We start from the raw sequence: 13,538 nt of genomic DNA on the forward strand, positions 1-13,538 counted from the left end.
ACTGTAATGCAGTATGACGGGCGTGTTAGCTGATGGACGCAAATATTCGAATAAATAAAATATATTATTTTTAACTGAATTTGATAAACAGTTGTATAATCTGACCACAAGATGGTGCTATTAATCACATCTCAGTTGGTTGTTTAATGTGATCAATTTGGTTGAATTTTTTTTTTTTTTTGTATCTTATTCTGACTGAATGATGCCATTGAATGGTAATATATATTTTGTCTCGTGCATTAAGCAAGTATTATTATTCTCAACGTAGGGTATGGGCGGAGGTCAATGCACGTGCCAGGGATAATGGAGTCGAAAGACTAACGAACGAAGCCCCGCCTCCAACTCAATACCGCTCAGCCAATCAGCATGGTTCCAGGAAGACGGCTTGTTTTTGAAAATATTGGCGGTGGTTCCGTTTCACTTTACCACCCTGCACAAAAAGCGAGTGAATACCCGGAATATTAATTTTTGGATTACGTTTATACCAATTCGTGTGGCTGGAGCTACGGTGCAGTGTGTACGGATCACAAAGCGGTAAGTATTCAAGTAAACGTCTATAGAAGCCAAGGTTCCTGATAGACATTAGCATTAGCTCTAGTCGTTAGCATTGACTCATTAGCCTGCTATAGTTGAGTTAGATTAAAAATAGCGAATACATGTCTTGTTAACATTTTCAAAATTCTACTTACCACACTTAACTGTACAACAAACAAAACTCAACCCCCGACAGTACTTTGTTTAAACTCTCGGATGAAAGGTTTTCTATAAATAGGTTGTATTCGTTGCCTGGACACGTCAAGAACAAACAATAGTTGTTTTTGCTCGATTATGAGATGACAGTGTAAACAACTATTTCTACTGTCCTGACAATACAATGCATGTCATGAGCATTTGAAACATTATTTCTAGGCCTGTTATATTCATGCAAAAGTCATTTAAGTAAAATACTTCCAATTTGTTACTGTTATTGTGTTTAAAAAAAGTGTTTTTCTTATTATTAAACAAGCTCTTGTTACCTGCCTTAAAGACTTTTAATTATTATTGTTCTTTTTTTGTTGACAAAATGTGTTTATCTGGTAACTATTCAAGGGCTTAAAACAAATCTTTTTTTCACAGAACGGAAGATAATTCACCATGGCAGCTAATGTGTGCAGCCACGTGAAGGTGGTTGTACGAGTGAGGCCGATCAATGAGAACGAGAAGCGAGAAAACTGCCGGAACGTGGTCCAGGTCGTTGATAACCACATGCTTATATTTGACCCCAAGGAAGAGGATCAGTCGGGCTTTGGCTCACAAAGAGTTCGCAATAGAAATATAACCAAGAGAGCCAACAAAGACCTTAAGTTTGTTTTTGACAATGTTTTTGGTGAAAACTCTACACAAGATGACATTTTTGAGAATACCACTAAAGGTGTCCTGGATGGTGTGATGAATGGATTCAACTGCACAGGTATAAAAAACTGTATTTAAGGGAACTGTTTGATTAAGGGATTTCAGGTATATGGTATGTTATTAATTTTGGAAGATGGGCTTAGTCTCAATGTTTTATTTTTAATATAACATAAAACCAGCAGTCCATGGAGCAGTGTTGTAACACTCCTTAGTACTCCCGTTTTTACTGTTCAAACCAAGTAGGGTCAACTTTACCTGTGTCTATATGACAGAATGGAATAGGAATTTGATTTATTTGCATTTCAAAATTAAGCTGCTTTCTCACAAAACAGACACTAGTATTACATGTGTAATGTAAATTAATAAGGATTTGTTACTAAACTGAATTTTTTTCAAATGTAAGTGTTCGCCTATGGAGCAACTGGAGCTGGCAAAACACATACAATGTTGGGCTCCCAAGGTGAACCTGGGGTGATGTACCGCACCATGAAGGAACTGTTTCGTTGCATGGATGCGGCCAAGGAAGAGAAGGAGTTTGCAGTTGCATTTTCTTACCTGGAGGTAAATATGATAACGGTCTTGTCTTCACCGTTTTCACACTCGATAAAGTAATACTAATTTACTTTATTAATGCATATCTTCAAGTTCAAGTTATTTTATTGTCAAATATACATGTATGAAAGACATGCAGCATAAATGAAATTGTAGTCCTCTCAGACACCAATGATCCTCTCGGCTGCTCTCACGATGTGCTGGGGGTATTGCTGCAAGACATGTACGTACCACACGGTGATGCATGATCTATCCAAGAGGAGAGGGGCCAGTACTGTCCATTGAGGTGGTCATGTTCTCCAGACCACAGTGTCAGGCGTGATGTCTTTCAGCCTGACGTACTGTGGTCGATCGGTGAGGTAGTCGGAGATCCAGGAGATCAGGCCGGGGTCCACGTGCATCTGTGTCATGTCATCTGTGTGTATATATGGTGCATGGAATTGTAAAGAGCTGCACTGGCGGCAATTTTCGCTTTTTAAATCCGATTTTGTTTGTTGTTGGACAGGTCTACAATGAACAGATCAGAGACTTGTTGGCAAATGCAGGCCCCCTGGCAGTAAGAGAAGATGGTTCCAAAGGAGTAGTTGTACAAGGTCTAACTCGACACAAGGTAAGTGGTCATAGTAGTTACAATTCTGGACGCATTTTGCATTGAGGCAACGACACCACAATATTACAACGCACCTTAAGTATGCATTTGTGTTATTCATGAGAACATGATCAAGCAGTTAGTGATGCACTTGCTACCAATTATTGGTATGGAGATTTAAGTCTGACAATCAGGTACTCCCTGCTCTTATATTATACCTCTCCCCACTCTTCTGTGTTCCCTGGAGGTGTCTGGTTAATTATCAAGAGCAGTGTGCTTAAGAGCCCAAGAATTCACATAATACAATTCCTTATCTGGTTTATATTTCCACATGCAGTGTTTAAAACACTCTTATGTGTGTGCTTTTATACTTTAAAATACCTATTTAGGTAGGTATTCATTGGTCACAAAAATTAGAATAGGTAAGATAACAATATGTACAAAATATACAAGAGAAATAATACTAATAAACACAGCGCAAAAAACGTCAATCAGTGCAATGCAAGAAGTGTAAATGGCATGGTGGGGATTAACTGTTAGATATACTGTACATTTTTTTCTACAAATTGTCCTACTGTTAAAATAATGTGATTTAATGTCAATTTTTTTCTTCTGCCTAAAGTTGATCAGATCATGTGATTTCACCCCCCCATTAAGATAATGGCTTATGTCAAGTGAGCGATTTAAGCAGATTTAATGACCTTTTATTCGTTTTCCAAGATGTAGCCTACCTTTGAACGATGCATCATTTGATCATTTCACTTGAAGAGAATGTAACAAATGATGGCTTGTTGTTAAATGATGATGATGTTTAACATTATTTTTACTCTCTAGCATTAAAGCTTATATGCATTTCATTTGTTTTTCTAGCCAAAATCAGCTGAACACATACTTGAGGCTTTGGATTTTGGGAATCGCAACCGGACACAGCACCCAACTGATGCAAATGCCACCTCATCACGATCTCATGCTGTATTCCAGGTGCGTTATGTGGATTTCATTGAACTCATTTGCTATAGACTGCATGCTTGTGTAGACTTTAAATAGTCTGAACATTTGAGAGTAGGATGGAAAATGTTAATAGTCTAATTATATAGTATATTTAGATACACAGGATCCTAGCTTGCATGGAAAAGTAGGTTGTTATTAAATAAAAAAAAGTTTAAATGCGATAATAGTAGGACTAACCTTATTTTTGACAATACATATTCCTTTGAAGAAAATTTATCCTGGCAATACATACTCTACATACACACATTTCTTTTTTAAATTAAGCCAATCTATTGAAAAACAACACTGAACAAAATTGTATGGAAATATGGCAACTGTTGAAGGAAGTTAAAAAAAAAAAGGACAGACTTTCAGGGATGTTCTTGAGAATGCTCATATTTACAAAAGTAAAAAGAAATTGGATAAAATGCAATTACCCTGTATAAAATATTTCTCCAAAATAATTTATGTCTTTCCTTTCCAGATTTATTTACAGCAACAGGATAAAACAGCGAGTCTAAATCCAAACGTCTGTGTTGCTAAAATGAGCCTGATCGATCTAGCTGGCTCTGAGAGAGCAAGTACCACAAATGCTAAAGGGGCAAGATTGCGTGAAGGGGCTAACATTAATCGCTCACTCCTCGCCCTTGGAAATGTTATCAATGCCCTTGCTGACCCAAAGGTAAGATCATTTTATAATATATGACCTGTTTTGGTGATAAATAAATACAAAACCTTTTTTTTACAATTATATGTTCTTCAGTTTAACTACCCTTCATTTCAAACGTTTTCATTTAAATTGAAGAATTTGGATTAAAGAGAAGAATAGATAATTAATAAACCGAATGGGGTCTTTGCATTATATACCATTAAATATACCATTGGTAAAAATGATTGCTAATATGTTGGTGATGACGCGAAAAGTAAATTGACTAAATTTCTGTTTTTTTCCAGAGTAAGAAAACACACATTCCTTACAGAGACAGTAAACTCACAAGGATACTAAAAGACTCTTTGGGAGGAAACTGCCTAACGCTCATGATTGCTAACGTCAGTCCTTCCTCGCTTTCTTATGATGACACGCATAACACACTGAAATATGCAAACAGGGCCAAGGAGATAAAGTCCTCGGTATGTAGAATATCTTGTATTGCTTAACCAGATGCTCTGACTGTACAGTAAACCTGTGATTCCCTTTCCATCAGCTTAAGAGTAATGTTGTGAGTCTGGACAGTCACATCGGCCAGTACGCAGTCATATGTGAAAAGCAGCGGCTAGAGGTAAAAAAAAAATCCAATATCCCGTAAATTTAAAAATCTATAGTGTTCACTTTGCTTGATTAATATTTGTTAAAAAAGTCAAGATTTGATCATCTTTATGTGCCAAATCACAATAGATGTATCTCATTGTAGATCTCAAGAACGTTTCAGAGATTTTTACTTGTGGTCTAGCACTTTTCCTTAACCTTTAATGTATTTTCTTTAAAAAAAAACAAATGTTTAAAAACTCTCAAATTTGACTTGTAGATGCCATGTAATTTTCACCAAAAACCTCTTTTAACATTCATTTTGTCATTTCAGATTTTACAGTTAAAGCAGAAACTTAAACAATATGAAGATAAGGGAATCGAGCCAGGTTCTACCGACACCGTCCCGTCTCAAAAACAAGCTGAGATAAAAAAGTAAGTAATGCCAGATTTTAATTAAATTGTTTATTATTCGATGTGTTTTATAGTGATATGATTTCTCATTATTTGAAACGTCATCGCATGTGTAAATGGTCTGAATTACTTGGGAATTGTTGGTTTGTGTGCGTGTGTTAATACATATTGCAAAAGTCAAAGTTTCAAACCACCAGCCAAAAAGGTGACGAATGGTGATTACCAACATTGTCATTCTTAACATCTAGGGTGCTCGAGGCTCTTAAGCAAATCTTCTCATCCCGGGCTGAAATCAGGAGAAAACAGCTGGATCTGGAACGACAACTGAAGGAGACCGAGATGCGTCAGCGCTTCTGTGAGGAGGACAACATGCACGTCCAATGTTTATGTGCCAAGGAAAATACTGAAAAGGTATTTATTTAGCTTTACATTTTTTAATTGACGTTTATATATCCAAATTAGAATAATGTTTATTGCCTGTTAAAACTGTTTCTTTTGTGAAGTGGAAAAAGCTAGCCTAGCACTGAGGCATCCATCTGTTGCACAATGTTCTTATTGATCCCTTTAATCTGCTCAGCTAATAACAAGATGCAATTTGCCATGCATGGCCAAAACAAAAGACAATAAGCGTCATCCATTCTTTAATTTAATATTTATCAGACAAATAAGAAATCAGTCAAAACAATGGAATTATAAGCACACCGATCAAATGAGCGACTCCAGAATAATTTTTAAGTCTCATCTTGAGCAAAAGCTCCAGGACACAAGTCATTTTTTCAGGTGAACTGGTTCCAGTTGGTTTTTGCTCAAGTGTGACATCACTATGAAAGATAACAAACAAACAAACATGCATTTGTATCAGTATTATGGACATAAATTTGACTTGATATGCAGAGAATACAACTTCAAAAAAATGATTCCTCATCCTTTGTTTTGACAGGCTACTGGCAAACATGAACGAAAGGTTGCAAGCTTACGTGCCAAACACCAGCACATTTGCAAGCGTTTGGAAGAAGAAGAAATGCGCTTCTCGGAGAATGACGGCTTGTTGCATCGTATTGAGAACGAGATGAAACTGTTAAAGACGAACCAGCATGCCTCAGAGGTAAGTGCACCTTGACTGTAGCTAACATTGGCTATTGTTTGTACCGTAATAAACAAGGCAAAATCTAAGCAAGCTGGTCACAGCGTATAGTATAGTTGAGGTTAACGTGCAGACGGAATGGCCTAGTGTATAAATGTATATTTGTCATGGATTCGATAACCATGTTTCAAGAAAAGTTTTCTTAAATGATGTAGAACAACATGCAGGAAGCATTTTGTAGACATCTAGGAGTTATGATTGACGGCTAGACTCATGATGTTTTAAGAGAGTGAAAGTAATGGGTTATTTTCTAGATGCATATTTCTTAATATTAATATCTTTTTTCCTATTGGACATTTTTTGGATTTTATTGATTTGAAAGTTGTCTAATGTAAATATATTGACTGCAGAGAATATTCTAGTTTCTGTGTTTTGTAGTAAAAAAAATCAACACAGATCTTTTTTTTTCTTTTTCATTTTAATATATCAATATTCAACATAGTATTATAGTTATCAAAGTTATTTTATGGTTTATATTTAAATTAAGTCTGGTAAATTGGTAAATTAAATTGGTCTGGAAAAGCGCTATATAAATACAAATTACTTACTAACTTACTTAAATTATGTGTAAATTAAATCAATTAGATTATATATAAATACATATATATATATATATATATATATATATATAAATTAATTTTAACCTGGCAACTAGATGACAGCAGTCATTATGTCCTTCACAGCTAAAGAAACGAAAGATCTGAGTGATGAGTGACAGCGAGAGGGATACAGTCGACTTCAGCAGCTTTTAAAACTGATGTTTGGAAATATTTTGTCTTTCAGTTCTATTATTGAAACCAAAAAAAGAGTGAGCTTATAATGGGATTTGACTCAAAATCAGTTTCCACTTAACGTGAAAATTATGTTATATATTAAGTATATTAAAATAAACTGTATTATCATGTAAATGTATATCGTATTGAATCGTATCATGAGATGAGTGTTTCTCCTCAGCCCTAGTGTGTTGTGCGTTAAAGTACAATTACCTGCCGAAGAACCCCTTTTCAGCTTAATTTACTTTCTGCTTAATTGTCAAGTTGTGGGTGTGTGCATGAATGAATGGTTGTGTAAATTCAATCTAATTATTCTTTAACTCTAAATAGATTTACCAATGTCGCCCACACATACAGAGCACCTAAACACAATAGAGGTAACAACAACAATTTGATAAAATGAAATGAAAAAAATAGAACGATAATAGATCAAAGACAAATTGCCTCTTTTAATGTTGAAGGAGGATTTCAAATGGGTTTGATAAAAATATCAGCGAACACACATTGACTCAAAGTAATGATGACTCTTAAAACAAAAATGGTTACACTGCAATTATTATAAATTGATTATTAACAACGATTATTAACATTACTGTATTACTATTGTGACAATCCTATGCGAACAAGATTTAAAACTGAAAGCCATATTTACTTTTGCAAATTGCCCTTTGTCAACCGTTTTGATAGTGTCTCATACAGATGGACTTCGTTAAATTTGCTGTTTGACCTTAAGCTGTTTGCTGCGGCCCAGACATGGCTAGTCTCTTGCGGTCTCTGAAATGTCTGATACGTGTGTGTTCAGGCAAATGACTCAACATAAAATACTTTTTCTTGACAGTGGGAAAGGGCCACATATGATGCCGTACAAGGCAATAATGACCAATGCGGATGCCTTGCCTTTTTAAATGCCATAGTTTATGCTTGATGATCATTTTCTGAATCTGAGCTGACTAAATAATAACAACATTTGCTGCATATGTATAATAATATAGATGGTTAATATATATTGTTTTATTGGCTTTGATGTCATAAAATATGACAGACGGTCTCATCCCTTGTCCAGGTGTTGGAAAAGGAGTTGCATTGTCAGAGACTTGAGCTTCAAGTCGGTGATCTTCAGCATCAGATAAAACAAATGGTTGAGCTCACGACGCTGCAGGATCGGGAGGACAGGCGTATGCAAAAGTACGTTGGATGGATTTATTGTGGTTAAAACAACACAGAGTGTTTAATGTATTGATTTTAATTTGCTTTGCCCATCAGAATGGTGAACATCTTGTTACCTGCTTATGCTCAGCTATTCAACTCAACGCAGGAAGAGGGTTCAGTGGACGAACTGGAGCACCATAAGCTTAAAAAGATTGTGTTGCGCATGAGAGGAGTAGTCTGGGAAGACAAAAAGGAGGAGCGAGAAACCGATATGACTAATGACAAAACAAACAATTATGATGAAGAAGTAGGATCTGGGAATGGCATGGATTTGGCACCACTCTTGTCTTTTTCACATCTGATGTACCACCAGAGCAGCCCATGCAGTAAGTATTGACTCCTTTTCTTTATCACATTGTCTTTTTCTCTATAATCAATTTTGTCCTTCTTGCAATAGGTGCCAGCGGGAAAAAGAGAAAGTCCTGGGTAAACAATGCTCCATCACCTATAGGTAAGACTGCATGCATGTGAGGCTACTTTTGGATCTAAAAATAATTTTAGCTCTTCATCCTCAATGGCAAAAACGATCTCAAGATATTAAAATGTCTTCCAAAATAAAAATACGTTTCAGTCTCTTTGAATTCACATTATTCATAAAAGATTACAATTTATTACAATGTTTCTTCATATATAATTATATCTAATCTAATTAACTATACTTAATTATGTATCATCCACTAGTGCATGTCAACTCCCAATTCTTAGTAACCAATGCTGACTCCACAGAAAAGTAGTTGAGAAATGTATTACCCAAACCTGTTGCACCTAAGGCTGGGGATTGATTGAACATTTATGACACTTTTGCCGATTCAAACTATAACTCAGACAGGAGACTTGAATGCAACTTTGGACGTCTCCTAATGCAGTTCAACACTGAGCAAAACATTTTTTTGCGTATCTGATATCGCGCATGGTGGCATTTTCAGCCGGTTGGAATCCCAACACAGATTCACATGAACATAGCGTAGATAGATATATATCACTTGATGGTTGTAATAATTGTCTGGGCTTGTCTTATCTTAGGTAGAGGAAATCAGACGGAGCCTCCACGGATGCCTACGAGGAGGAATCTTGCTGCGTCGTTGCCGCCACAAAGTCAATCGACAGTTTCCCAGGCCTCCGAGGAGGAGATGTTTCCACTCCCTCGCACACCAGAATGTGCTCCAAAAACTGCTCAAGCACCGAACTTTCCCACTGCAATGGACCCCAACATGACCTTTGAAGTCCAGGACTATGATGGCGAGGATGCAGCGAACACAACCATTACAATTCCCAAACCTGTTGATGAGTCTACATGTGACTTAAATCAACCACCACAGTCACATAGAGCCACTGGAACCGTAGCTGGGCCTAAACGGTAAATATACTTTTTCCTGAACTGCAAGTCACAGCTGTCATAGTTGGTGCCTCATTTGTTGTCTTTCCTCTTTCCATTCTCTGATAACGGTATCTACAACTTTCTCTGTTCAAATTTCTTTCTGTGTCTTCTCTTGACATCTAAAACCGAGGACTTACAGCAAGCACAGAGTTGTTTTGGCCTAATAACCGTTTTCTTTGTCTTTGAACCAAAAATGTTTAGTACAATCTAGTTAGAGATTTAGAATGTTTTTTGCTCCTGTCGCTGAATCCCTTTTCCAGTCCATCAACTTGATTATATTTGTGTATGCATTGTGTTGAATTAACCTTCCCAACAAACCTTTGCAGACAAACCACCTTACAAGACTTGAGACGGGCCCATCCAACATACATGGAAATGACGCGTGCGGCTCAAGGGAAACGTAAATTCAACGTGTAAGTTTAAATGTAGTTCTTTTTTTAATAAATATATACTACGATGAAGAAATGTAAATGCTTAAAACTGGGTTGTTTCTATCTCACAGAAGCAAGGATGAGTTTGTGACTGCTGCGCCAAAGCGAATTAAGAAGGAACATTTTCCTTCCAATCCAGCCCGCATACAACGCTTGCCCGGTAAAGACCTATGACCTTTACCTGAGTGTCTCAAACATTCATGACAATGTAAATGTTTACTCATATTCCAGTGCCTGCAGGGATGGAGAACGGGCCACTCAGAGTATCGAGAAGCATTTCAGAAGGAAATCTACACCTCCTTGTGCCCAAGAAAAAGTCCCTCTTTTCCAAAACATCACAGAAGATCCGGGGTGTCGTCAAGAGGATGTGAATCACTGTATAACACTTTTTGTTTACTATTGTTTTTAACATTGTTGTAAATATTCACATGACAGAATTGTTCTGTATTTTATTTTATTCCGTGTCCTGTTTTATGCCCAAGATTTTATTAGCAAATTTTTACTTCAATTAAATACCTACTTCACCATAAAGATTGATTTCCTGGCAGCTAGTAGGTCAAGATTAAAAGCCAACTTGTTTTTAATTTCCTTGAGTGTCTACCAAGAGAAAATTGCCTTTAAATCGTAATATAAAGTGTGTGTAGGATATTTGTTTGTCAGTAAATTAATCCGTCGTATCATTTTCATATCAGTCTGAATGTGGTTCTCAATAAAGGATGGCTAACAAGATGTTGAAAAATATCTTGTAAAAGTGTTTACTAAGTAAATCAGTTTTTTTTTTTTTTTTAGTTTAAACTGGAGACTTTTGTTGAAATTCTAATAGGCTGATTGATCAGTCTGCTTATTGTCCGATCAAGAGAGTCAATCAAAAAGCTTTTCAGCCTCAGGCAGATCATCCAATCATCATGAAGAAGCCGAACATCTTGTTTGCTGCAGAAGAAACACACTCTGCTTCCCATTGAAGTCAATGGATGCTCGGCTTGGAAAGGAAGTTGTGTCATTTCCCTGTGATAAGAAAATGATTCAGAACAAAAATGTAAACTATTTTTCCACATGTTTAGTCAATAAACACACAACCATGCATATTTGACCACTTGTTTTTTGACATAAGTGGGGAAGCTGAGCTTCCTATCTAAGTAAGTATTTTTTATTTATATAGCGCTTGATGTATCAAAAGCTAAAAAAAGGCATTGAATTACTAATAATTGCAAGTCTGGAAATGATTTTGAATCGTTGTTGATGTTTTTTCAACTAGCGCAGCACTCTTTGATATTGAGGAAAGGACCTGAAGCTGTGATTTGGTTCAAGCTTCTTTGATATATATTTTTTCTTATTGTGGAATACCTCCATTAATCAAAACGCAAAATACAATACAAAGCATTTTCTGTGATATATAATAATAATAATAATCTCTCTATATATTTATATATATTTCTCAATCTATGTAGTTGGGATAGAAACAAGTTTTTATGATGCTCCAGAGGGAAAAAAAATAGACAATAATTTTTCAGGAATAATGTTCCTGAATAATTTTCAATTTCATCCAATTTTAGTGTGTCAAGTCAACATATCTGTTTTTAAAATGACAAATGTGCTGGAATGTTTTCTCATTAAATGGCAAGACTTTCTATTCATGTCTCGGGCCACACAGCTTCCATTTGTTCCCTATTTTGTTCCAATATATATGTATATTAAATATGCTTTCTTGTGCGTTTCCTTTTTTACCATTGATTGATGTGGTTTGGCTTTGACGTGAGTGCGATTTGCTGTCTTCAAAGAGTTCTTGACTTTGAACAAATTTACATAAAGCACAGCCAAAACACTATTAGCAACATTAGCATGTCTTGATTTAGATCTTAAAACTCAAACCTTTCATCTGTATGGGTTCAACTGTCTAACCCAAAATCCATAGATGATTTTAAAACCTAAGTCTATTTTATTTTTGTTTTTCTATTTGTCTCTCCTGCCGTCTGTCGCAGTGGCTCAACTGGAAGTTACCAACCTTGCAAGTGTTGATGTTGAACTTGGAGACACAGCGAACATCTCTTGCCATTACAAATTTAAAGACCAACCCGAAGACGTCCGAATTCAGTGGTTTGTCGCAGATCAGGTTTCTGGCAAAAGATTGCAGATCTACCAAAGTGCGAAACACCTAGAGAGTGCAGACAACAACACAGAATACTCTGAGCGCATCGCTGTGATCTCTGGAAGTCATTCTTCTCGACTGGTAATCTGTGACGTGAAGCTGTCGGACAATCGAGAATTTATCTGTCGGATCAGTCTTCGCGGTGGTCACGTTGAAAAGAAGACCTACCTCAGAGTGTTTGCTCCACCAAGGGATCTCTTCATCAAAGGCATTGAAGTGCAGGAGCTTGAGAAGAATTGTTGCACCATCCAGGTTTCTAGCTGTGAAGTTCATGGTAGCTTCCCTCGGCCAAACCTCACTTGGTACATTGATGACCAGCCGGTCCTAAATGGATGGAAAAACAGAACAGCCTTGACTATCGTTCATCAGCAGGAGCTCTTCTACAATCTTCACAGCACTCTCAAATACTATTCGTGTGCAGAAAACCTACATTCGATTGTCACCTGCGAGGTCAGCTATTTCCTACCGGAATGCATCCAGAAAACCAGGTCCGTCAATATCCCCCATCCTTTGGAGCTCTTGCTCCAAAAGAGTCCTTGTACAGACGAAAAAGCTTCCTCTTCGGATGACCCTTCCGACAAACTGACTGGCGTTCTGGGTCCTCTTGTTCCTTCACTTTTTTGTACAGTTTTTGTACTAATGGGGCTAAAAAAATTTATCAGAGACAAATGTTGTTCTATCTGCAGAAAGACTAGAGATGACGACATTGAGATGAGTGGGACGGGATTGGATGCAAACACTGGAGACCAAACAAACGCTGTCGATGGGGACGTGACCCAACCTGGATTGAATAATGAGACCAGTGCTTAACATTAACCAAGACATACAGGATCTGACCTCTACCCGAGAGACAGAGACACCAAATTGGAGAAGAGTAAGAACTTCAAAACAGCTTGGGAAGACAATAAGGATGATGAAGAGGAGGAAAGTGAAGACCAGTGAACGCTATTTACAAGTATTCAAAGAACATGACTGACTTTCCATTAAGTAAATTGAACGTGTGATTTGAATATATATATATTTTTCAGCTCAGTAGTGTCAAGAGATTGAATAAAGTCATTCATTTATTATATGTATTTCCATTGATCCCGTCTTAAATATCAAATAATCTTTTTCTATTAAAGTCATCCTTTTTAAATTAGAAGATTTATATATGAATAATAAAATAATCTAGTTCTAGTTTCACATTTTGCTGACTTGAATATTTCTGCGTTTTCCTTAGAAAACAAAAATGAAACATTGAACCCACCCACCTGCCTGAATGACTACAGACC

General features: G+C 36.6%; 1 protein-coding gene and 1 long non-coding RNA gene across 3 annotated transcripts; both read left to right on the plus strand.

Moving 5' to 3' along the window:
- The first annotated feature begins 43 nt into the window (after nucleotides 1–43).
- kif18a (kinesin family member 18A) lies at nucleotides 44–11,164 on the plus strand. 2 transcript variants are annotated; one of them, XM_087794562.1, is made up of 18 exons: nucleotides 44–534; nucleotides 1,117–1,450; nucleotides 1,796–1,953; nucleotides 2,450–2,554; nucleotides 3,404–3,514; nucleotides 4,008–4,205; nucleotides 4,478–4,654; nucleotides 4,729–4,803; nucleotides 5,104–5,204; nucleotides 5,432–5,594; nucleotides 6,124–6,288; nucleotides 8,164–8,285; nucleotides 8,364–8,635; nucleotides 8,707–8,760; nucleotides 9,333–9,666; nucleotides 10,014–10,100; nucleotides 10,190–10,278; nucleotides 10,350–11,164. In XM_087794562.1, exons 2-18 carry the CDS (start codon nucleotides 1,135–1,137, stop codon nucleotides 10,487–10,489), a joined length of 2,667 nt encoding a protein of 888 aa, XP_087650688.1. In that variant the 5' UTR covers nucleotides 44–534; nucleotides 1,117–1,134; the 3' UTR covers nucleotides 10,490–11,164. The 2 variants fall into 2 exon arrangements, with proteins under 2 accessions (XP_087650688.1, XP_087650689.1); XM_087794563.1 differs by having other exon boundaries at nucleotides 10,359–11,164.
- An 829-nt stretch (nucleotides 11,165–11,993) lies between these two features.
- Nucleotides 11,994–13,332, plus strand: LOC148077801 (uncharacterized). Its single transcript, XR_015711444.1, has 2 exons — nucleotides 11,994–12,752; nucleotides 12,951–13,332. It is a non-coding gene; the product is annotated as an uncharacterized LOC148077801 (long non-coding RNA).
- Nucleotides 13,333–13,538: the final 206 nt, after the last annotated feature.

This window comes from Callionymus lyra, chromosome 6, assembly GCF_982586985.1.
Source record: "Callionymus lyra chromosome 6, fCalLyr1.hap1.1, whole genome shotgun sequence".
In the NCBI taxonomy this organism is placed as follows: domain Eukaryota; kingdom Metazoa; phylum Chordata; class Actinopteri; order Syngnathiformes; family Callionymidae; genus Callionymus; species Callionymus lyra.

What these genes read in the sequence shown, in the direction of transcription:
- kif18a (XM_087794562.1), top strand. Translation starts at nt 1,135, where the DNA reads ATGGCAGCTAATGTGTGCAGCCACGTGAAGGTGGTTGTACGAGTGAGG. An exon ending in TTGCATTTTCTTACCTGGAG is followed by an intron (nt 1,954 to 2,449) that starts GTAAATATGATA and finishes GTTGTTGGACAG; the next exon opens with GTCTACAATGAACAGATCAG. An exon ending in CCGCATACAACGCTTGCCCG is followed by an intron (nt 10,279 to 10,349) that starts GTAAAGACCTAT and finishes CTCATATTCCAG; the next exon opens with TGCCTGCAGGGATGGAGAAC.